The following is a 25,212-nucleotide window of genomic DNA, read 5'->3' on the forward strand; positions in this document are numbered from 1 at the left end:
ATTTTTGAGGTATCACCCATTTCATAAGGGTGAATGGCCACTTCAGGTGGGAAAAAACCTTGTTCTGGACAGTACTTTTCCGGTGGTTGTCCTAGACTAATCTTGACAATGTCACTAACTTCAAGTGTGTGGTCCACAAGTCAGTCTGAATTTTCCCAGTTATAACTTTCAATCATTGTTTCAAAAATAACGCTGCCATTTCTCTTTGATCACGACACTTCCAGGAAATGCTTCCAAACATCTTAGAAGGAATCCGCGTTGCCCTAGAGGTCGTCCTCCGATCCTGCTCTCTGGTAGCCTTAAAGAAGCCCCCGAGAGACCCTCCCTCGAACCCCACGGACCGAACCCCCAGGTCGTCTAAGCTTCGCAGCAGAGTCGCCCGCAGCAATCCGGATATCCTATCTGCCTGGCTGACGGCCGAACATTCGAGGGAGCTCTGCGCCTCCCTGGTGGTCGCTCTGCAGATCTTGGCCAACTGCAAAGAGACGATCGTTGATATTGGCCTCAGGAAAATCATCCAGATCATCGGTTCCCTGCTGGCTGCACAAGGTAGGTATGAAACCGGTACTGCTGCTGCAATATTTGGCCACATGCCTCATATAAACATACACATTAAAAAACACTTCATTTGTTTATTTCATTAAACATCCAACAGTGCAAAATACCGTGCAAGTCTCGCAATGAGGTTTTGTTTTGTGTACTATAAGAATGTTGTTTTTTGTTTTTTCAATGTGATTTCAAGATCTGACAAAACTGCCTGGTTCCCAGCTGTACACCTTTGTTTGGATGCTGTCGATTCCGTGGTTACCAGTAAGTACCACTGATTATGATTATTTGACTATTTATACCTTAAAAAATGACAAAATTTAAACCCTCCTGCGGTCTGACCATTAATTTACATCATAATCCACTAAACAATGGCGCGTATTGTTGTTGTTGCTGTTTACAGATGGATTCCAACTGGCTCGATCTTAGAATTGTAGGAGAGATGACGTCTCGTGAGGTGGCTGATCTTAGTTCTAGCCTGGCTGATAAGATAGGTAATCTTGAGCAATCTTTTAACTAGGGCTCAAATTTGTTTGGGAAACCACAAGACCACAGGGCGCGTTTTGAAAAAATGACCTCCTTTGTAAACATTTGGTAACGAGAGCGTCTCAAAAGTGACGCATTATAGGCGCGAAAAAAACACTTCTGTGGGTACACGCCTGCAATTCATTTGGCCACTACTCTGTGTGTCTCTTTGGCTAGGCCTAATGTATGTTTCTTACTTTGTTACTGTTTTGGTTTTATAGTTCTCCGATTTGCCTGATTTGTTTGCATTTGAGTTGTTGTGTTTGAACCAAGGCCAGTTTTAATTTCCCCAGTGTGGGATAATAACATTCTTATCTTATCTTATAAATAATAACAATAAGAATGTTGTGGACAACCTTTTCAGATGATGAAGTGGAAGCCCTCTGTCTCTTCAACCTTTCGTTGTTCCCAAAAGAGATTGCGTCCAAGTGGAGAATTCATATCTTCAAGGCAGCTGTGGTAAGTCTTGCAGTTTGGGGAAGTATCTTCAAACCAACACATGGAAACGTACAGTCAATGACTTTGCCAACTGCCTATTTGCACACTGCATTGCCAATCGAATGACTAGTGTTGTAACTGCTAAGTGATATTTGGCTATGTGATGCTTGTAGTATCCTTACACTACATGCTTAGCAGTTACCCAATTCTAGACATTTCCTCACCAACATTCCAATCATGACCCAGCCTAACTAATGAATATTGCATAGAGACCACCATCCCATGCAATGATTGTATCTTTAAAACAGTAGCCCATTGATAAGCACATTATACCATTGTACTGTATGCATGAAGCAGGACATGTACCACAATAAACCAACCAACCTACATGTATGAATCAGCAACTACTGTGTCAAGCTTAAAGGCAGTGGACACTTTTGGTAATTACTCAAAATAATTATCAGCATAAAACCTCACTTGGTAACGAGTAATGGGGAGAGGTTGATAGTATAAAACATTGTGAGAAACTGCTCCCTCTGAAGTGACGTAGTTTTCGAAAAAAGAAGTAATTTTCCACGAATTTGATTTCGAGACCTCAAGTTTAGAATTTGAGGTATCGAAATCAAGCATCTGAAAGCGCACAAAGTCTTGTGACAAGAGGGAATTTCATTATTATCTCGCAACTCCAACGACCAATCGAGCTCAAATTTTCACAGGTTTGTTATTTTATGCATATGTTGAGATACACCAAGTGAGAAGACTGGACTTTGACAATTACCAATAGTGTGCTATGTCTTTAGACATTACAATGTTAAATTTAATCTCTCATTGGTTTTTGTGTTTTTCAGGGGAGTAATAAAGTACCTCAACGTGTGACTGCAGTAAAGGCCTTCCCATTCCTTCTGAGTAATCTAGGAGCGAACTCACAACATCTTCTTCATGATCATGTCCAGTAAGTCCATCACCGAAGAGGCTTTTTGGCTTTACTGGAACAAGTGGACCCTTCCTGCATTTGTGTAATTTCTGGGGTTACTCCCACACTTTTTAAACCAACATCCTTTATTCTATCTTTGGCTTTTCTTACTTGTACAGTGGCATGTTGAAGGACAAGTCTGTGGATGTTCTTGAAGAGCTTGGGAGAAGCATCGGTGCAATCTCATGTGTCATCTGTAGAAGCGTCACTATCCACAGGTATGTAAGAATAATAGTAAAAACTAGTTCTTATTTAGCGCATTTCACAACATCTCAAAGCGCTTTACATTAGTGCCCTGGTTAGTGGGCTAATAACATTCATTTAATCTTTCTCAGCCCCCTGGGAAGTAATACAACCTTGTGCTGCCTTGGTGCCTGAGTGGCTTTTTCATACACAATATCAACCTCTATGCCAACCAGCGCGTTTTATTTACCAACATTAGACAGGTCCATAGGTTGTGTTTTGGAAGTCTGCTGTTTTCCATTCTCACTATGTGGCCAAACCTTGCAAGATGGGTCTTGGAGATGGGCAAAGCAATTAGCTCTCACTGTTATAAAACTCCAAGGGAAACTGGAGTAGTGCTAGATAGCTCAGTTGGTAGAGCGCCGGCACATTAATCCGGAGGTCGTTGGTTCGAATCCCACTCTAGTCAATTCTTTGCTCAACCCCAAAACTGTTATAAAACTCATACACAATTTGGGCCCAATTTCATGACTCTGCTTACTGTGAAAGCTCTTACTGTAATACTGATAGACAATTGGGGCTCAATTTCATGACTCTGCTTTAATACCGTGAAATTCTGCGCCTACAGCACTTGTAAGACACATAGTTTTATTTCGCAGAAATACTTCATAAGGGCAGAAATACTCCATAAGCAGAGCCAAGGAATTTAGCCATATGCATCTGAATCCGTTTGACAATTGCTCTTAAAAGATCTTTTTTATATATATTTTTTTCTTTTCATTCTAATCAGGCCGGATGACCCTCACGCAACAAAGCCCCTGTCTAGTATCCTGACTCTACGCTGTAACGTTTGTCATAAGGACCCACTGTGTCCCGCCGGAGAATCCACATCCAATGAGGTCTTGCCCCTGGCTGTAGTGACGCCTTACCTTGCCTTGCTGTCTCATGGAATTACCGTCAAACAGGGTCAGTAGGAACTAATGCTTCAGTAGCCCTTTTAACACTGCATGTCTTATCCCTAGAGGGCGCACTGGTGATGCTGCTTACAAAAACGCGACGGGACCGCAAGGAGACACGCGTGTCATTCTGTACGTGCGTTGAATATGAAGTCCACGTTGGAATTTGTGTTTTTTTAACGCTACGCGATACTGTTTTGTCACCTTACAAAATGGCCGCACAAACACACGCTGTGAGATGCTGTTTTTGTGAACTTAGAAAGTGACCGCATGCGCCAGTGCGCCCTCTAGTTCTTATAAACATGTATAACTCTATGGTCTTATCCCTGTAAATACAGCCCCGGGGAGACCCCAGGACTTTTTTTATCCCACGGTTAACCTGGTGCACTTTTACACTGTGTCCCTATTCCACAGGGTTGGGACGGCACAGATCAAGAATAACCCAGGGTTTTGCCACTTACCCCAGGGTTTTACCGCTTACCCCTACTCCAGCACAGGGGTGTCTATTTCCAGGGTAATGCCCATTTGCAGGGGCAAATGGGTGGGGGTAATGCGATTAGAGCATGAAAAGGCGGGCATGTCTCCGGGGGCTATCCTTGTAAAAAAAAAAGGTAAACATTTTTTTTGTAAATATATACTTTGTTTGTAAACTGTAATTGCATCTGTTAACAGCTGAGAGAGTTATATTTGATTTCCCATATCAGCATTCCTAAGAAGCTTCCAGCACATCTTCAACCATCTCGATCTTTTAAGACCCAACACGGCCGTCACTAAATTCCTGGTGTCCTGCCTGGACCTGATCGAAGACAGGAGTTACGATCTCAGAGTTGAGTTTAGGTGAGGATTCTAAAAAATGAGGATGTCATAAACAGTGCCAGAAATCTTTGTTTCTAACTCACTTCAGAAGGGAAGGAGCCATGCAGTCTTACTATCAAAAAGAGTATCAGTTAACAAATTGAAAACTTGTGGCATGCCATGCCTGAGCAATTAAGAGCACCGGATTCAAGCTCTGGTGTTTTTGATCAGCAGAGTGTGGGTTCGAGTCCTGGTCATGAAACGTGTGTTCTTGAGCAAGTTACTCTTCATAATTGCTTTTTCTTTCGGTTGGACAACAGGCCCTAGGTCTGATGTACTAGGATTGGTTGTGCATGTAAAATAAAAGCGGAACATTTATCGCAAAACAGTAGGGGTTAACTCTTGTGTTTCTGGTTCATATAGCAAGCACTCTTGTTTACAGGTTTCCTCAGGCTTGCAAGCTACAGTGATCAAGTTCATTTATGAGGCATCCCCGGTTTTATTCCCAAAAATATTTAACAATAATTATAAACCCCCTTGTCTTTTCCCCCCATTGCAGCAAAAACATCAAGTATCTGATTGGTTGTGGGCATAGATCCAACAACGCCAACGACCAAGCCGTGGTGGCACGGCTCAAGTCAGCCTTCTTGGCCGCAAAGGCCTCTGGGATCAACCGACTACAGGAGACGGTGGTTCATACCATTGCAGAATTAGGGATGTAAGTCAAATCCTGTTGGTTTTTTTGTTTTCCGCCGACCTTAACCTCTTGTAGCTGCAGACCCTCCCATATCAGACCCCCCTCCATGCCCTACAAAATACTCCCCTCTGTGGTTATTCATCACAAGCCCTAAGCTTGGGCGGGGAGCTATTCAATGCTCAACACATTGCATAGAAATTCAACGCAGAGTCGAAGTGAGCTGAGGCTAAACTGTCCGATTTGTTCTCAATATACATTTGTCGTGTTTGTCACCGTGTTTATGACAGGGTTGCTGAGGGAGAGTTGCTACTCGTTGTCATCATCAGTCTCCTGGAGTCGCTCCTATCCAAGTCAGCTCTAGTTAGAGCTGCTGCGTATGTCAAGGTAAGATAAGGCTCCTGGTAGATGATACACATGCCTCTTGGTGGTAGTTGATTTTGATCGACTGCCCAAATCAGTTAAGTGTAGCCTTCACCTTGAAGTGGCTGCGTTGTGATGTTAGGCGATCAATCATAATCTTTTTTTCTTTTTTTAATGTTTGCTCCGTTCAGTGATAAACTCGGTATTTCTTTGTACGGGGGACGTCTCGCTACTAACTTCACCACTGCAGAGAGTGAGTTCTTAATTGGTCTCAACGTGTCAGTATTTCTACTTCCCACATTTATTCCAGATTCAAGATGTTGCATTAGCCAAGCAGCTGAAGATGTCTGCCCTATTCACTCGCTTCAAGCAGCCCATCTGTCAGTTCCTCGTGGAAGCCTTGCACCTCTCGGAGGAGAACACAACCAGCGCAAGATGCCTTCACGTCATGAGCGAGGTGGCCCACGTCTTTGAGTTCAAGGATAAAGAGACATTCTTGTCGGTAAGTGAGGAAACCTCAAAGAACAAATATTCATCATCCTTCGGCCATGGAGCAGGCGACTTAAGTTTCTCCTGAAGACGATCAGAGCATACTTAAGGAACCTTCCTGTGGCCATATGCCAGCAACTCTAGTGGACCGCCAAGTCTTCCTATAAATGGTCAGCCATTTTCATCTCCAAATACATGTACATGAGCGTTTAAGTACTATCATCGCGCCCCTTCAAGGGTTCAACCAAACACAGGCTCATTTTCAGTCCCGCGGTACTTTCCAAAAGAATTTGCCTACACGAGCGTTCCTACACGAGAAAATATAAAATTTAAAAAAATTCAGAAAGAAGTATTTGTCAAGACAAATTTTGTATTTGTAGCAACTCGTTTTCAAAGATTTTGTTCCTGATCATAAACACTTATATAACCAATCTTTGAAAGTTCTTCTATTTTTCTTGTCTCCCATCAGCGAATTCAGAAGATTCTCCTGCCCAGAATCTTAGCGAAGGCGACGCCCGTTGCCTCAGCGATCCTCAAGGTTATTGCCAAGACCCTAAGCATGGTGAGTCTTAAGCACAAGAAAATTCTGCTTACCAGAATAAGGCGACCAGCAAAACTGTCTTGCCACATGTACAATTTGTGACTGGTATCCTGCTCATTGCAGCTTAGCAGACAAATCGTTAGGCAAAATTGTCTGCTTTTCCTGAAAAAGGAAGTCAGAAGCCATTCAACCAACCTGTTACTGCCGTGCAGCCAGGGATCACACCCAAGTTTGAGACGCGACAGGAGAGGGATCACCTTGAGGGGATGCAGCTTTTTAGTTCAAAGTATCAAGTTATAACTGACTGGGTAAAACTTATACTCAAGTCAACCGCAAGTTAGTTGAAACTTACCCTTACCCAAGGGTTCTCTTGTGTATCAATTCATTTTGTGTTTGCCCAAAAACTTTTTTTACAGAATTATCGTGAGATGTTGGTTGAATGCTTCCGTTACATCTTCTCTTATCTCGTCCGGACCTGCAACAAGGCGGAGTTGGAGAAGGCACTGCTCTACCTTCGGGTAAGAGGCTGTTTATTCACCTCAGCTGCACCACCACTATAGACCTTTATCAAGCTGCCACCATCTTGGTCATGTTCCCTGTATCCAACGCAGCAATGGATGCTAATATTCATGGCACAAAAAGGACCCAAACTAATTCTTCTTCCAGGCTCAGTTTGGTAACATTGATTTGAATATATGTCATGCTACCTCTACTGACTCATTCAAATTTCTATTAAAGCCATTGGACACTTTCGGTAAACAGTATTGTCCAAGGTCCACACCTCGTGTATCACAACTGCTATATCAAATAACAAACCTGTGAAAATTTGGGCTTAATCAGTCATCGGAGTCGGGAGAAAATAACGGGAAATCCCACCCTTGTATCCGCGCGTTTCGCCGTGTCATGACATGTGTTTAAAATAAATCCATAATTCTCATTAACGAGAACTTATATTGTTTTACTGTCATCTCTTTGTATCTTAGGTTAATGCACTTAGAAAAGTCAGTATTATGCGCTATATAAATGTTTATTATTATTATTATTACATTATTATTGGATTACAGAGTGAGACGGATATAGAGCTCGGCAGTCTCATGAGGATGGATTACCAAAGTCTACACAACGAGCTACTGCTACACCTCAGTGAGAACTACACCCAGGTACAAATTGATGGTTGTCCTACTGGGGTCAAATAAGCCTTTTTCACACTACTCTAATGGCCAGCCCTCAGCCCTTTCATGCTTTGGTCACTTTACCCCTGGGACCAATTTCATAGAGCTGCTAAGCACAAAAATTTGCTTAGCATGAAATTTCTTCCTTGATAAAAACAGGTTTACCAACCAAATTTACATGTGATTTTCAGGATAAGCAAACAAAAGCTGAATGCAAGTAACGAGCACGATGCAACAAATGGAAATGTGGCTGATAATCCTATTTTTATCGGGGAAGAAATTTCATGCTAAGCAAATTTTTGTGCTTAGCAGGTCTATGATATTGGGCCCTGATCTACCTTGGCTAATGGGCATACCCCGGGAATAGCCACTCCTGCTCTGGAGTAGGGGTACATTAAGTTGTAGAACCTTGGGTATTCTTGAACCCAGTGGAATAAGGACCTAGGTGGGGACAGTGTTAGGTGCGCAGGGGTAACCATGGGGTAAAAAACTCCTGGGGCCTCCCCGGGCTGTTTTCCACTAGGATATTCGATGCAGTGTGAAAAAGGCTTTTGATTGTGGAAAATGAACGAAAACCATGTTCTATAAAATCCAATATTTCTTTTTTCATTGTATGAATTAAGATCTATGAGTTAAATTTTGTTGTTGTCTTTGTTTGTTAGGTTTTTAGCGGTCTAGCGATGCTTGCCTCTAAGGATGCTGCCTATAAAGGGCCTAAACCCATCACAGAGGCGGCGGACATGGCAGACTTCTTGCAGCCGGGGCTTCTGGGTATTCTGGCGTTCTTCGACTCGCAGCTTTTAAACTCTCACATCGCTGTGGAAGACAAAAAACTGGTAAAGTTCAGGAAAGATGATTTATGTTGAGTGGAAAATCGTGTTTGTTTTCAAGAAGATTGGCTCCAATGCTAAAGTTTCTGTGAAATAAAGCCGCATTCAAAGAAATACATTTATTGAATAATTATTCTCCTTTATCATTATTCTCATTTGACAGGCACTAGACAGCCTTGTGTGTATCATGAAGCTGATGGGTACCAAGCACATCACCGGTGTCCGCCTCAAGATTATGGCCACACTCAAGATAGGCCTACGCTACAAGGACCACGGGTTTCCACTGCTGTCGTGTCGCGCATGGCACTGCTTTGTGCAAAGGTAACGTAAATAATCTGTTTGCAAAGGAATTACATGGAGATAACAGGTGTGAGTTGCCAGAGGAAAAGGATGTTTTTATTCTTGCCTCTTTCTTAAATGGAGCCTTCCCGTAATGTCCGATCCAAACTTCATTTTTCCACAGCGTTGAGCCGTCGGCTCTCGGACCAATGATCAGTCAGGTTATTGTGACGCTGCTTCCTCTGCTACATCAACTCCCCGAGCAGGTCGCCAAAATCTACAACTATCTCATCGTTGAAAACAGGTAACATTCATTTGAAATCATATCTATGTTTTGTTGGGTACCTTGATGACTATCTTTAGTTTTTACCGAGTATTCGTAAATACCTTGGACAGTTTATCTGTTCAGATTGATAAAGAGAGATCACGCGGCTATGTTTAAATTCGCGATATAAATATAGTCACAGTGTTTAACTGTAGCCTGACAAACTTGAGTCAAAGGAAAGTAGTAGAAGCCCGGCCGATTCCGCCCATGAAGGAGGTAAAAAGTAGGACATGTCTTTTCAGAACTGAGAAGTTTCCAGAATTCAGAACATCTACTCAGCGGTAGTAGAAATGTCTCTCGAACTCTGAAACATTTACACCAGAGTAGTAGATTATATAAAGCAAGACAAGTTCTCAAAAAATTATAATCTACCTAGTCAGTAGACACACACATGGTGTTACCGTAAACCAAATATATATCTTCATATTTTCCCTGCAGAGATTCCTACAGCGAACACTTCCATGAGTTATACTTCATGCCTGACATTCCGGAGCTTATCGAGGTCAACTCGGTCCTGAAGGAACACCGTGAGGATCCATCTAGTCAGCCGGACCTTAAGACCCAGCTCAGGCAATCCATGAAGGGTGTCACCCACGAGAGTCTGGACGTCAGACTTCATGCCTTGTCGAAACTCAGAGACTTGCTCCATAGGAATCAGGTCAGAGCTGAGAAAATATGTAATAGTCCTATACCCCAGTCGCAATTAGTGAGTACAGTTCGCGAAGGATTTGTAGACATTCTCGGCCTAGGCCCCCCAGGACACCTGGCGACTGCCAGGTCATTTTATGGAATCTGGCAGGCATCAAGTTACTTTTAACTCGGTTGTAAAACCTGTTGCGACATTTTGCATCTCAAACTGATCACCAATAAATTGGTCGATGCCTGGCGAATGTCCGGCAGAGCATCGCACACATCGGGCGGGTTCCTGGCCAACAGAAGTTTACACACAGTTAATTACATGTTTTATCACGCAGATAGTTTGATGAGTGCCTGGCAGACACCGACCAGTAAATAAGCCAAGAATTCAACCCCATTTTTGTCATTGTTGCGTGCGAACAACTATTAGTTTGACTGTATTTAATAATAATAGTGGCTTCTTACCTGTATACGCGCTAATATCTGTCACTCAGTGACGCTCAAACATTTAGTATTTACCTGCAAGGTATTTGGGACTACGTTTGATGTGTGTTTGTTTGCTTTTGTGTTTTTAGTCGGCACTCCATGAGTATGCTATAGGTAACGAGACTGTGGATCTAACGGTGACTGAACTCATATCTGTGGTAAGTGGTATCATTTATTCATTCATTTTTTAGCTTAAGCCTGGTTTTGTGCAAAGGGTTAAAAGGGTTAAAAACCTGCAGAAAATAACTCAGAAATGTTCTTTTCTCCATTCTGATGAATAGAGAATAAAAGTAATAATATCAAAGTCTTATATACATTGTAGCGCGCGTATCTACCAAACAAGGTACTCAAGGCGCTGAGTAATACAATCTTTCAGAAAGATTATTGTATTGATGAATTCTGAAACCCAATTAGTTAGCTTATAAGGGTTTACAAGGTGCTACGGCGCATACAGCAGCCACAACACATGGGACCAACGTTTTTTTGTCCCATCCGAAGGATGAAGCAATGGTTAAGTGTCTTGCTTAAGGACACAAGTGTCACGGCTTGGGATTTGAGCCCACACTCTGCTGATCAGAAACACCAGAGTTTGAACTCGGTGCTCTTAACCGCTCGGCCACGACACTTCCACACTTCCAGAAGTACATGTATCTGATATATCTATGACATGTGATGGTGTGTTTTGTTATGCTTGTAGTTACTGAGTGGATGTCGAGATTCGGACATCAAAGCACAGAGCCTGTTTGGGGAATGCCTTGGAGAGCTAGGAGCTGTCGATCCGGGCAAACTGGAGATCATCACCAATAACAAGAAGGAAGACCTCTCCAAATTCCACGTCAGTATTTTTTTTGTTTAAGACTCCCTTGAAGAATTGTCTTCATATTGCAAAAGAGGTTTTTATAACGTCCTACTTCCGGGCATAATTGCTCAATAGTTTCAGTAGTGCCAGTGGTAGCACTCGAGTACTTGAAGTTTCTTGAACTCGCATTCCTGTTTAATGATGTTTGACAATGGTCTATGAATTGTTTGCCAGGAGGTTTCAGTGGCATAAATCTCTTGTAAAACTTGTATCCAGGTGTTCCTGCAAGTTTGACCTCTCAACATTGTTTCCTCATTGCAGACTGGCGTAGAAGATTCCAACTTTGCTTTTGATCTGATCAGTGAGCTAGCGAGGGTGTTTCTGGCCGCTGCCGATACCAGGTCTCAGGACTGCTCAGCTTATGCCATACAGGAATTACTACAGATCTATAGCTGTAGGGAAATGCCAAAAGAGTCGTAAGTAAAGACACTCCTCACTCCCTGTCGGCACTTTCTTTCATGATTGGGATTCGAACCCGCATACGGGATGACATAAGGCCCGGTCACACAGGCCCCAATAACGAGAACGAAAACGAGAACGATAAAAATGCATGCCCTCGATTGATTGAATAAGCATGGGCGTATTCTGCCTGGAGCAATTCAACCAAACGAGGGCGCGTATTTTTATCGTTCTCGTTATCGTTCTCTTTATCGGGGCCTGTGTGACCGGGCCTTTAGAAACCAGAACCTGAGTCCGGTGCACTAGAAAGTTCAGCCAATAATTGCTGAATTGTATTCATTCAATTGTTTACAGTACCCGCTGCTCATGACAGGCTTTCAAACCGAGGTCCTTTGGTCAAGTGGTTAGACTGCAGGACTTGCAATCACAAGGTTGTGGGTTTGAATCCTACTAAACTAACAACAGACTAGAATAAGTATTGTCGTCTAGTTACTGAATCACAATTACCTGATTTATGCAATTCATAATCATAGACGATAAACCAATGTTTGTATGAGAGAGATTGGCTGTTGCCAGCTTGGCATTCATAAAATTTTAATGTATTTGTAGTTTGCTGGGCACCTCTGAGAAACAGTGTTACACTGAGAGGTTTCCCCAGGGTAAATAAGAAATAAATTAATAAAATGAATATCCCCTTGTGGGAGTTTGCCAAGTTCCCTTGACGGGAAGATCATCTAAACAAACAAAGACACTAACAAACGAACTGACCATTTTATCACCGGACAGTACAAAACAGTTTTTTTGTCTTGGTAATTTTGCTTACAGATTTGGGGGTCAGTTGTGGAGACGTTTCCCAGCCCACATCAAGGAGATTCTTCTGCCCCTCTTAGATGCTAAGTACGTCCCTGCTTCATCGCCATCATGGACTAACATCCCCAAACCAATCTACCTGAGTAAGAAAGGCAAGACCTACAAGGATTGGGTGTGTGCATGGACAGGATACCTAGTTACAAAGGTAACGTCTTAGTTGGAATTCCTCTTGAGTATCATCAAGAGTTGCCAACCCTCCCTGATTCCATGTTCTGATGAGTTGGAAAGCTCTTTGGTTATGGAACTGTTGTCCCTATTATTTAATATGTTGAATGTATATAGGACTTGAGGCATTGCATGGTGAGGTATCAATGTATGTTTGGTTTGTGGTAACACCATGTGTGTACTTGCCAGGTAGAGTTTGTTCTTGGAGAATTGTCTTGCTTTATTCTACTACCGTCATGACCGTTGTTGAAATTGTTAGCGTTGCCTTTAAAAAATATTGTTATGCAATTGACTTGCTGCTCATTTCTTTCAATTCAATTCAATAATGGTTTATTATGAAGGGAAAGACTAAAGAAATAATGTTATAGAATACCCTTGCATGTGACATCATACACACTAAAAATAACGCCCTCACTGGGGTCTAAGGAGGCAAGTGATTGGAAGATCATTGTGTGTGCGTAAAAAACGTGAACATGAGCTCAGCGTCCGTGTAGCATTTTGCGTTATGCAAGGGGTAAATTGGCCCAAAAAACAGGGCACTAATATAAAGCGCATGGATACGGTTATTGTAAAATGCGCTAGATAAGAACTAGTTATTATTATAATTATTGAACGATTTCTACTCTGATGTCTTCCTCTCGTACATGTAGGTCCAGTCCTCTCTTGCATCTCGCATCTTCAAGTCTTGCAGCGTCATCATCAAGCATGACATCCAGACTGCACTGTTTCTTCTGCCCATCATCCTCCTTTATGCGCTGCTTGACGGCAGAGAGGAGAATAATGACGAGGTATAGGAACATTCTTCAAATCTGGGGGGGGGGGGTTAAAAAGATGATGAAATAAGGCCCAATTTTTTTATTTTAAAGCTCATCAACATTGAATTCACAAATGATTTCCTGTGCTTCCATGTTTTGGTTTGTTTTTTTATCGTCTTAGATTCGTCAAGAAGTTCTCGCCGTTTTGACACATGCAGAGAAGACGGAGGACCAGAGGTCAGGTGACGTGAGTCACATGAGCGCTCAGACAGTCTTCTCCGTCCTGGATTATCTGACCCGATGGAAACGCCATCGTGTGGAGATGTTGTCTGCCTCGAGAACTCAGAAGAAATCTCAAAGTGGAAGTAAGTGTTGGCGTCGGTGTCAGAGGGAATTCTGTCCATGGGAGTGTCTGTCCCCCAATGGGAAAATAACATAGGCTGGAGGAGGAGTATTCAAAAGAGGGCGCTATCAGAAGAAGTTCGTACACAGTTTGCCATATGGGGGAAAGAATCTCCTGCTTCATCGGCCAAACCAAATCTGCACATTGACTTGGTCTGTTTTAGTCGTCAAAAAAAATTCTTGTTTTGGCTAACAGAATTATGGTGAATGGACCATGGCCCAATTTGATAAGAAATTGTTTAGCAGAAACTTCCCGACTAGCTTGGTGGTCTAGTGGTAAGAAATGCAAAGGTCGTTGGTTCGAATCCAACCCACGTGGGATCAGTATAATCGTCAGTCTGATCATCTTCAGGAGAATGCTTGAATCTGTTGCTAGTTGCTGCTTAAGTACTGCCTCGTAGGCAATTAACTGGTACGGCTGTGCCGGCCGGCTGTGCAAAGGCAGAAACAGGAACTGGGCCCAATTTCATAGAGCTGCTTAAGTACAGAAAATAAGCTTAGCAAAACAAAATAATGCTAACCAGAGTAAGGTTACCAGTCAAAACACCAGGTCACAGGTACAATTTGTGACTGGTATCCTGCTCTTTATTGCTAAGCAGGGATTTTGTAAGCAGTATTTTTTTAATATTCATTTTTTGCTGTGGCAGCTCTATGAAATTGGGCCCTGAATAAGTTGGGCTGAGCTCGGTGAACCTCCTAGACTAAAGAGAATTCCACAATGGTAATTGTCAAAGACCTGTGTTCTCACTTGGTGTATACCATCATAAGCATAAAATAAACCTGTGAAAATTTGGGCTCAATTGGTCATCGAAGTTGCGAGAAAATGATGAAGGAGTAAACACCCTTGTTGGACGAATTTGTTTGGTTTCAGATAGGAATAAAAAACTACGTTACTTCAGAGGGAGTCGTTTTCCACAATGTTTTATACTATCAACAGCTCCCCAATGCCCGTTACCAAGTCAGTTTTTAAGTTAATATTTGTTTTGAGTAATTACCAAACATGTACCTTCCCTTTAATAATTGTTGTCGTTGATGTTTTGTTTGCAGATCTTCACCCCGGTGTCGATACAGACTTCCAGGTCCATCGGTTCCTGGAGCAGATACCCCAAGACGTCCTGGCCAGGGCGTCGTTCCAGTGTAAAGCCTACGCCAGGTCCCTCATGCACTGCGAAGCCTTCATCAGTAAGAATAAACACAATCTACAACAACAGCTTGGCTTCTTACAGGTAAAAAACAAACGATTACAAAGCCATGTTACGAAACCCATGACTCAAGCATTAGAGTTTGATGTGTTAAAAAGCTCAGATCGCAACATCTCTTGAAATTCAATGCTTTATGAAAACATTTAGAGGCAAGGTATACCTTAGGTTTTTGGAAGCGTACAAGTGTTTCAATCGTATTGAAATGTAGATGTATACAATCAAATTAACATTGGAAAATTTCCTTTGAAAAGGTGGTAGTTTTTTTCTTCAGATGTTGCCAAAAATCTAGAGTGAATATGCCACTCAAAAAGAATAATCCATTAACTCTGATAGTGATTACCTACCGCCTTTAAAGGCAGTGGACACTATTGGTAATTACTCAAAATAATAATTATCATAAAACCTTTCTTGATTATGAGTAATGGGGAGAGGTTCATGGTATAAAACATTGTGAGAAACAGCTCCCTCTGAAGTGACGTAGTTTTCGAGAAATAAGTAATTTTCCACGAATTTGATTTTGAGACCTCAGATTTAGAATTTGAGGTCTTGAAATCAAGCATCTGAAAGCACACAGCTTCGTGTGACCATGGTGCGACAAGGGTGTTTTTTCTTTCATTAATTTCTCGCAACTTCGAGGACCGATTGAGCTCAAATTTACACAGGTTTGTTATTTTATGCATATGTTGAGATACACCAACTGTGAAGACTAGTCTTTCACAATTTCAAAAGGTCAATAGAACTTACAGGGTTTGAAGATAATGATAGTGGAAAGCTTCCCTTCAAATCTTACTTACTGAGGTGCTGTAGTTTTTGAGAAATGAGTAAAACAATGTCATGAACATACGTTTGTAAATGATTAAAATAATTTTCGTCTCATGAGACGAAAATTATTTTCATGACATTATTCTACTCATTTCCCCAAAACTACAGCACCTCAGCACGTAGTATTTTCAGGGAAGCTTTCTACTATCATTATCTTCAAACTGTGTAAGTTTAGTGTAAATCTGTGGACATTGTGTTTTGTGTCCTACAAAAGTTACATAGACCCTTTAAAGACCAAAACTTACTTTGTCTTTGCCATGAACTTGTTTATTTACAGAAGCTGTACGTTGTGTTGGATGAACCGGACGGTGTGAGGGGAGTCTCAGCCATCAGGCAGGAGGAACCGTCACTTCATGAACAGATACTGAATCACGAGAGCATTGGTGAGGTTCTTGATAAACTACTTTCTTAGCAAAAGACTTCCAATGCATTAAGATATCTTACTCCAAAACAAAATATAACACATCATAGTTTGTGTTGTATTTCTTCGGACAACATGATGACATAAATAAATGTGGTTTCAGGTTTTCAGATTTATTTTAAGGGAAAACTACTGATCGGAACTTAATAATAGTTTGGGGAGGTCACAGACAAGAAGCCTTAACTTGTACAAGGTCTCTTCAAAAAGAATACTAGTAAATAAAAAATTGTGGAATCCATTTGAGACTGTTTTCCATATATTCCTTGATGTTGATGTATTTTGGTAACATGTTCTTTTTGTAGGTAATTTGCGGGATGCGTCCGCTTGTTATGAGCGAGCCATTCAGCTAGAAGCAGATGAGCCCCTACATCACGCTGGTCTGCTACGCTCATTAATGGGACTGGGTCAACTCAATACCGCCCTCGTTCACGTCAACGGTGTTCTTGCAGAACGGTAAGTCGTTTCAGGGTAGCTGGGTTGGGGAACACAGTTTTTGATATAGGAAGTGTTCTTTTAATATTAGAGATAGAAGTAATTCCAGGGGTGGATTTCACAAAGAGTTAGGACTAGTCTTATCTCGAGTTAGGACCAGTTACTCGTCCTAACTTAGGACTATCCATGCAATTTGTATATCTCCTAGGACTAGTCCTAAGTTAGGACTGGTCCTAACTCTTTGTGAAATCGACCCCTGGTTTTATACAGGACGATACAAGCTCGTACTAGACCATTTTTTTATCTGTGTAATGTTTCCCTCTGAAGTGAAGTCTCATTGAAGAAGCTGTATCGGAAAACTTTTTAAAAACGCAACAGCTACGACCATATTTAGGCCATTGTGTTACATGCTGAAAATTATTCCATCCGTAAGTGGTTTCCTGCTTATTTTTGCTCAACAATTTTGTATGCTTAAGCAGCTCTATGATTTTTTGCCCAGGGCCAAGTTTCATAAAGCTGTTTAGCAGACAATACTGCTTGGGAAATTTCTATGCTAAGCAAAAAATGGGTGGGGCAACAGTCACAACAATGTGTAATATATGGACTTTTGGCTGGTAACCACTTTCTGCTAAGCAATATTTTTCTGTGCTTTGCAAGTGTTTGTGCTGATAGGCTTCATGAAGTTGGGCCCTTGTCGATATCAAAAGTTATTGTTACCGTTGTGTCTTCATGCAGTCATGACTGGACCGGGAAGCTAAATGCCTACCATAACCACTTTCTGCTAAGCATTATTTTTCTGTGCTTAGCCAGTTTTTGTACTGAAAGGCTTCATAAAATTTGGGATTTGGTCGATTCCCAAAACTGATTGTTACCTTTGTATCTTAATGCAGTCATGACTGGACCGGGAAGTTAAATGCTTACCGTGTGGAGGCCTGCTGGAAACTCGCGAAGTGGGATACTCTAGAGACCCACTTGAAGACAGAGACCAGCAACACCAAAGACTGGAATATAGGCTTAGGGAAGATACTCCTGGCTGCTAAGCAAAAGGTAAGTAGAATTTGAAGCTTTGCATGTTGGGAGTATAATTTGTGGTTAGCGGTAGCACCAGTGTTGGTTCTGAAAAGAAACGATGGTTGACAACTCAACGTTTCGATCAGCATGCTCTGATTGTCTTCAGGAGAAGGTAGGGACTCAACTTCCTTCCCAGGGGTGATCAATCTTGCCCCGCTACAGACTGCTTGCTCATAAAACCTACATGTAGTGTTGGTGAAGAATTGTGCTTGTTAAAGGAACATGTTGCCTTGGATCGGTCGAGTTGGTCTTTGAAAAGCGTTTGTAACCGTTTTTTTTATAAAATGCATGAGTAGAAAGATTTTGTAAAAGTAGAATACAATGATCCACACAAACATGCCTCGAAATTGCACTGTTTTCCTTTTACCTTGTCGACTAACACTGTCGTCCATTTGTGGGAGTCAAACTTTGGACTCCCATAAATGGCCGACCGTGTTAGTTCGCACAGTAAAAGGAAAACAACGCAATTTCGAGGCAAACTTGTGTGGATCATTGTATTCTACTTTTAAAACATCTTTTCAACCATATCCATTTTATTAAAAAACGGTTACAAACGCTTTTTATAGACCAACTCGTCCGATCCAAGGCAACGTGTTCCTTTAATTTCAACTAGACCTGTGGCTGATTTCACTCTATGTGAGCACTCAAGTATGCAGTTTATTTTGAACTTCTCTTCTTTGTGGAATCCTGTTTAGAACGAGGAACAATTTGAAAGGCAGTTGAGGAATGTGCGGAGTGCTCTGATGGGTCCTCTGTCTGCCGCTAGTATGGAGAGCGGATCGTATCAACGAGGCTACGAATACATCACAAGGTATATTTTTTTTTATATCAGGATTTTCTCAAAATCTCCTTTGAGCAATTCAATTTGTTAGAAAGAAATTTAGCAGGCACCAAAAAGAGAAAGAAAATAGTCCACTTGTGTGTCAACATTTGGTAATGCACAGACTCTGTACACCTCTGGAATGCAAGGTCTTTGAGGTTCTGTTTCTAGAAAAAGAAAGCGAATGCAAAGCGAATTACGTGACACAAGCCATCAAGGACGCGCCGCTTCTTTCTCATTGTGATGCAGGGAAGTTTGGTTCGCTTTTGCAATTCGTGTGAAGTATGAACTGAGCTTTACGGCAGGAAAACAATTTGTACAGGACAAAAAATAAGGTTTGTTAATGCACCACTTTCCCAATGATAAACACAGAACGCAATTTCACAGGAAGTATAAACAAAGCTTTTTGGCGGGAAAACAATTGATATGGGACAATTTCAGATTTGTTAACGTACTAACTATCTCCATGATTACCACAGACTGCACATGCTCCGTGATCTTGAACGAGGCGTGCGCTGCCTCGGCGGGTTGAAATCCTCGGCCAATCCAGATGATCAGACCAGTCGCTCCGAGCTCTTGACCAACTGGGAAGCCAGACTAGACATGACACAGTCCTCCTTCCGTGCCCAGCAACCTATCCTGTGCCTACAGAGGATTATACTCAGGCTGTCTGAAGGGTGAGTCATGTTTAAAGGCAATGGACACTATTTGTTATAACTCAAAATAATTGTTAGCTTAAAAACTTACTTGATAACGAGCAATGCGGAGCTGTTGATAGTGTAAAACATTGTGAGAAATGGCTCCCTCTGAAGTAATGTAGTTTTTTGAGAAAGAGGTAATTTCTCATTCAAATATTAAGACTTCAGGCCTGACGCCTTTCACCAAGTGAGAATACTGGTCTTTGACAAATTATCAAAAATTGTCCTTTGCTGCATGTCCTTAATGCAATTGGTATCTACCGACATGCTGTTATACTTTGTTGATTGTACTTTTGAAATATTGATCAATCATTATTTTTATTTTTTTCGTAGACCTGAGGAGGGTAATCAGAACAAAGATGTGGGTCTGTGCTGGCTGAAGAGCGCCAAGGTGGCCAGGAAGTAAGTCGTGTTTCATCTTTTCAGAAACAAACCTTTTATTTTGTGGCAGGTCGTGGCTGAGCGGTCTAGTTCACCAGACCCATGGCTCTGGTGTTGTCAGCAGCAGAGTGTGGGTTCGAATCCTGGTCATGACACTTGTGCCCTTGAGCAAGACACTTAACCCTTCCGTCTCACCTGTCGTTGGCTGAGCAGTCTAGTTCACCAGACCCAAGCTCTGGTGTTGTCAGCAACAGACTATGGGTTTGAATCCCGGTCATTACCCTTGTGCCCTTGAGCAAGGCACTTGACCATAATTGCTTTGTAGACAAGTTGGGAATGTATTGCATTCTGCTCTACCCACCAGGATCCTAGTGGATGATACCAATGCCTGCATCCTATTCAACCTATGACTGAGGTATAACCAGAAATCACACCCAATTTTACAATACAAACTGAGAAGTGGCAGCAGAGGGATCACAATTTTTCTTTTGTTCATCCCCAAATTAATCAGAAATTTACCCAGTCAGTCTCCCTTGTGTTTTATTACATGTACTTTATACTTTTTATTTGTACATTATAGGGCAGGTCATCTTCAAACAGCGTACAGCTCCATCTTGAACGCTTCCTTCTTCAACTTACCAGAACTCTGCATTGAAAAGGCCAAGTGGCTTTGGAGTAAGGTAAGCAAACAGGAGAAATGCTTGCAGCAGAAAATCTTGCTTAATAGAAACTGGTTACCAACCAAATTCTATCAAGTTTACATTGTTTCAAAGGGTGCCCCACTCATTTTTTGCTTAGCAAAGAAACTTGCCAAGCAGTATTTTCTGCTGGACAGCTTTATGAAACTGGGCCCTGGACTTGATTGTTTTTTTTTGGGGGGGGGGGGGGTGGTGAGGGATGGTAAATCCACAAAACCACCGGGCTTGTATATCACTCTGCGAATACTTGACCAGCAATAGTTTTAAAAGACCAGCATCAAAATGAGAAACAAACTTCCTCACACAGTTGATCATTTTTGTGGAAATCGTGCAATATGAATCTTTTATTGTTACTCTTTATATCATTCCTTCACATTGGTTACCAGGGTGAGGGGCACCAGGCGCTGATCACCCTCCAGAAGGGCGTTGCCGATCATTTCTCGGTGGGGGCTCGATCGAGGAGGGACTCGTCCCAAGATGTGCAGGCTGAGAAACTCTCGCATGCAAAGGTAGGCAACCCTCAAACCTTTCAAAGGCGGCCATCTTAGGGTCAAGTCACACGAGGCAACCACATCCAGGCAATCTCAAAAAAGAGAATCCATTCATATTTGAATGTTCACATTTTAATCTTGGGGACTGAAACCATTGTTTGAAAAATGACTCATGTGCTACCAAAGTGATCCTATAGGATGCACTGCAGTTCATTACCTCCAAGTTGCCTGACAAAGTTGCCTCATGTGACAAGAGCCTTTCATTTGTAAACAAAGTCTTCAAAATGAAATAACAATGGTCAGTCTTTAAAGACACAGGACACTATTGGTAAATGTCAAAGACCAGTCTTCTCACTTGCTGTATTTCAACATATGCATAAAATAACAAACCTGTGAAAATTTGAGCTCGATCGGTCATCAAAGTTGGGAGATAATAATGAAAGAAAAAACACCCTTGTCACACGGAGTTGTGCTCTTTCAGATGCTTGATTTCGAGACCTCAAATTCTAAATGTGAGGTCTCGAAATCAAATTCCTTCTTTCTCGAAAACTACGTCACTTGAGAGGGAGCCGTTTCTCACAATGTTTTATACTATCAACCTCTCCCCATTACTCGTTACCAAGTAAGGTTTTGTGGTAATAGTTATTTTGAGTAATTACCCATAGTGTCCACTGCCTTTAACAGGCGCACCAAACTGAAAGATAATTTGCATTGTGTGAATTAGTCCACCACATTGATTCTTTTAGCAAGTGTGACATAATTCCACTGTCTGCTACGCGCCCATTTCACACAAACATGCAGATTGGTTGTAATCTCTAAAACCTGTCACCCGCTCATCACACACCAGTCAACCAGCCACTCATAGACTTGCCCTAGTTCGAGCTGGACATAGTTACAAAATTGGAAGTCTGCAATTTCATCCATAATTTATTATTCTCCACTCCTCCAGGCACTTCTTCTAGTTGGACGCTTCATGGAGGAGACGGCAAAGTTTGAGAGCAACTCGGTGATGAAACAATACAAGGACGTCTTGGAGGTCAATCCTGAATGGGAAGACGGACACTTCTATCTAGCCAAGTACTACGATAGACTCATGCTGTCGCTGTCGGACAGACCGGAGAAATCTGGGTGGGTAGATAACGCTAGAGGGGAGGCGCTTTAAAGCCCTGAGATTTGCCCCTTAAGTTTTAAGTGACTAGTCAGCAGGACCCTGGTACGTCAGGCCTGTCACTAGCTGTATACTCCCCAGGGAGCTGAGATGGTTTAAGGAATGAATTAAATGGCCCAGCGACCCTTCAGGTGTATAAAGCACTGTACAAAGACTGGTTATTGTTATTAGTCCCACAAATGTTGCAGGGCTCCCTCTTGATCTTTTGCCATTTTGAGGCTCCCAGAGTAAAATTAGTTGAGCCGTCTCTTGTTTGCTTCTCCAGCAGTACCTACTGAATCTCAGTCACCTTTGGAGTAAGGTCTGTGATACCAGTGGAATATTTCTGTTGATCTGATAATTTGTTTTGTGGTCTTGTCATAATGCTGTATGTAACAGCCCTGTTTAGACTCCATCCAGTCTCTTGGTTAGGGGGGATCCAGCACTCGGCACCAAACAGCAACTCGACTCTGTGTAAGAATGCTACATAAAATGCTTAGATTATGGGCCGTGCAATATACATGTAGGTTTATATCACCATTCCATTCTCCAAATCTGATTGAAGGATAAGCGTGTCTTTGAAGATAATTATTATTATTGTATAAGGGATTTGACATTATCAGACATTCCTTCTTTTTTTTATTTTGACCAATCAGGGAGTTCATCTTCATGGTGGTCAAGAACTTTGGCAAATCACTGATGTACGGCAACCAGTACATCTACCAGTCCATGCCGCGACTTCTCACGCTGTGGTTGGATTACGGCGCTCTTGTCTCGGAACTAGAAAAAGGAAAGAGGTCAGAGAAGACAGCGGCTAGTCGGATAGTTCTGGGCCGCTTGAATGAGGTCAGTTGAAAGAAATTGTTTGTTGAGTTGAGCTGCTTTTTTTCATCCTTTTTTCCAGTCATCAGTCTACTCTGCATAATGTCAAAATGTCTTGACGCATCTAAGACGATACCCAAAAAAAAAAAAAAAAACATGAAAAGCACGAAACATCATTTGAAATAATCTGTTGATAATCTTGGTAAAATTTTCAATTAAAGACTTGGGTTTACTTTGGTCAGGCTTTGGTAACTCTTACCTGACGATGTATTCTGACCTTTGTACTTTGACCCCTATACTCAGATCCTTTCTGAGCTGACAGCCAAGCTTGCACCCTACCAATTCCTCACAGCCTTCTCTCAACTCATCTCAAGAATCTGCCATGCACACCAGGAAGTCTTTGTACAGCTGCAGGTAAAGATGGGTTAGGAAATCATTGCTTAACAAATTTCTGCTAAGCAGAAATGAGCAGAATGCCAAACTCAAATTATACACGTGAGATAGTTGTTTAGATGGTAATCTATATCGTGTAGGCAAAGTTTTGTTGTGCTGAGCTACGAAATGAGGTTTGGTCCCAAACTTCGTAAAGCCCATAAGCACAACAACCTGCTTAGCACACAACAAACTTTTGTTTAGCAAAAAAAAATTACCAGCTGGAACATCATACGGTCACCATTGTCACGACTTTGACTGCAGTCATTTCTTGCTTAGTCAAGAAAACTACGTCACTTCAGAGGGATCCGTTTCTCACAATGTTTTATTCTATCAACCTCTCCCCATTACTCGTTTCCATGTGAGGTTTTATGCTAATAATTATTTTGAGTAACTACCAATAGTGTCCACTGCCTTTAAAGGCATGGACGCAACTGGTAATTGTTCAAAACACTTGTTAGCATACAAACTTATACTTGATAAATGAGCAATGGAGAGGTACCTTCTCACTCAAATCATAAAAGACTTCAGCTGAAGCCTTTCATTATGCACCTGAAAGAAAACAAAGATGAAACAAGGGTGATTTTTTTTTTCATAATCTCATTTTCTCATAATCTTTTTTAATAAGTGTACAGAACAAAGGAACTGCCTCACAGTGACTGTAACAATGAGCGTCATGAATTGTTCTGTGTGTTGCACTGAGTACTAAGGGAGGAAGAATGTTAACTTGATTGCACCCTTTACTTCGCTTTGTTTGTATTTGCAGGAGATAATCGCCCACGTTCTGGTAGTCTTTCCTCAGCAAGCTGTTTGGATGTCCATGGCCGTGTCCAAGGTTTGTTCAAATTATTCTAGCCACTTTTCCATTGGTTTAATATACAACTGAGACCATATGTAACATTCCTTTTAAAGGGTTTGAGTACTTTTTGTAGGACACAAAACACAATAGCCACAGATTTACATTGAACTTACACACGGTTTAAAGTTAATGATGATAGAAAGCTCCCCCTTAAAATTGCACTTGCTGAGGTGCTATTGTTTGTGAGAAATAAGTACACACAAAACATTTTGTCTCAATGAGTTGAAAAATAATTTTGCTTGTACAGCCGATTTATACGACTTTCCTGAAAAAATTGTCTGGTTTTTTTTCCCACTCTTTTTCTCTTAAAAACTTGAAGACTAATGAGATTGAAGCTTCTACATGTAAATTAAGTTACATACATGTACATGTTCATTCACTGTGAGTAGGGATTCATGTCATCGAAAAATTGAAATACAAAAAGTACCAACACCCTTTAAGTCATGTAGCTTATGGATATACTCTCTATGGCTCCTTTCTCCATTGTGTGGATCTTTGAGGTTATTCATGTTGTGTTGAAGAGAATACAGAGTAACAATTACATTGTCTTTTTCCCTTCACCAGTCCTCATATACAGTAAGAACCAAACGCTGTCACGAGATCTTCACCCGGGCCAAGTTTCTCCAAAAGAATTTAAACAAATTCATTCAGGTAGGTAATATTATACCAAAAACCATCTATTTGATTGTGTTTTTTTTTATCTAAGATTTTAAAGTAACCCTTTCATGCAAAATTAACAACTGTTACAAACAATTTTTTTACAAATAATATTTGACACAATGTTATTTTATATGTTATCTACATAGGATGCTACAAGATTGACGGACCGACTATTGGAGCTGTGCAACAAGCAGGTTGATCATGGATGCACAACTCTCAGCATCAATAATGACTTTAGAACACTCAAGAGACTGGTAGACGACAGGTAAAGAGTCTGGATTCTTTAAGATGGATTTAGAGTTTATTTAATTTGCTGTCTTGTTTGGGTATCCTAGGTACCAGACTGTTGTGGTCAATATTTAATCAATTGGGCATCTTTGGGTTTTCCATGCACAATGTTGGGGCATAGATCCCCCCACACTTTAACACACAATTTGTCTCTTGTACAGAAGCATGTTTTCCCTTTTTAGTCATTTCATTGACATCATTGTCCCTCTTCAGTCAGCGATGACAGTGACAAAATTCAACCTTTTGTGATAATGTCACATTGTCCTAGTAAAAGCAATGACATCAGT

The 25,212-nt window shown here is 41.4% G+C and overlaps 1 protein-coding gene across 1 annotated transcript in view; it reads left to right on the forward strand.

The window, feature by feature from the left end:
- The window catches only part of LOC139941839 (serine/threonine-protein kinase ATR-like), a 42,599-nt gene that overhangs the window by 10,064 nt on the left and 7,323 nt on the right, over window positions 1-25,212 (forward strand). The window contains exons 14-52 of the mRNA XM_071938464.1: window positions 225-549; window positions 743-810; window positions 950-1,040; window positions 1,436-1,530; window positions 2,358-2,461; window positions 2,602-2,700; window positions 3,456-3,631; window positions 4,326-4,458; window positions 4,976-5,134; window positions 5,401-5,497; window positions 5,784-5,975; window positions 6,432-6,524; window positions 6,920-7,021; window positions 7,568-7,663; window positions 8,338-8,511; window positions 8,669-8,826; window positions 8,969-9,088; window positions 9,548-9,767; window positions 10,321-10,389; window positions 10,929-11,066; window positions 11,352-11,506; window positions 12,315-12,504; window positions 13,175-13,312; window positions 13,461-13,644; window positions 14,729-14,907; window positions 15,983-16,088; window positions 16,429-16,579; window positions 17,449-17,605; window positions 18,325-18,440; window positions 18,929-19,126; window positions 19,481-19,549; window positions 20,109-20,208; window positions 20,613-20,735; window positions 21,667-21,845; window positions 22,521-22,710; window positions 22,990-23,100; window positions 23,885-23,953; window positions 24,542-24,628; window positions 24,784-24,902. Of these exons, the coding sequence (XP_071794565.1) occupies window positions 225-549; window positions 743-810; window positions 950-1,040; window positions 1,436-1,530; window positions 2,358-2,461; window positions 2,602-2,700; window positions 3,456-3,631; window positions 4,326-4,458; window positions 4,976-5,134; window positions 5,401-5,497; window positions 5,784-5,975; window positions 6,432-6,524; window positions 6,920-7,021; window positions 7,568-7,663; window positions 8,338-8,511; window positions 8,669-8,826; window positions 8,969-9,088; window positions 9,548-9,767; window positions 10,321-10,389; window positions 10,929-11,066; window positions 11,352-11,506; window positions 12,315-12,504; window positions 13,175-13,312; window positions 13,461-13,644; window positions 14,729-14,907; window positions 15,983-16,088; window positions 16,429-16,579; window positions 17,449-17,605; window positions 18,325-18,440; window positions 18,929-19,126; window positions 19,481-19,549; window positions 20,109-20,208; window positions 20,613-20,735; window positions 21,667-21,845; window positions 22,521-22,710; window positions 22,990-23,100; window positions 23,885-23,953; window positions 24,542-24,628; window positions 24,784-24,902 (5,330 nt within the window). The remainder of the gene's footprint in view (window positions 1-224; window positions 550-742; window positions 811-949; window positions 1,041-1,435; window positions 1,531-2,357; window positions 2,462-2,601; window positions 2,701-3,455; window positions 3,632-4,325; window positions 4,459-4,975; window positions 5,135-5,400; window positions 5,498-5,783; window positions 5,976-6,431; window positions 6,525-6,919; window positions 7,022-7,567; window positions 7,664-8,337; window positions 8,512-8,668; window positions 8,827-8,968; window positions 9,089-9,547; window positions 9,768-10,320; window positions 10,390-10,928; window positions 11,067-11,351; window positions 11,507-12,314; window positions 12,505-13,174; window positions 13,313-13,460; window positions 13,645-14,728; window positions 14,908-15,982; window positions 16,089-16,428; window positions 16,580-17,448; window positions 17,606-18,324; window positions 18,441-18,928; window positions 19,127-19,480; window positions 19,550-20,108; window positions 20,209-20,612; window positions 20,736-21,666; window positions 21,846-22,520; window positions 22,711-22,989; window positions 23,101-23,884; window positions 23,954-24,541; window positions 24,629-24,783; window positions 24,903-25,212) is intronic.

Source organism: Asterias amurensis, chromosome 9, assembly GCF_032118995.1.
Source record: "Asterias amurensis chromosome 9, ASM3211899v1".
Classification (NCBI taxonomy): domain Eukaryota; kingdom Metazoa; phylum Echinodermata; class Asteroidea; order Forcipulatida; family Asteriidae; genus Asterias; species Asterias amurensis.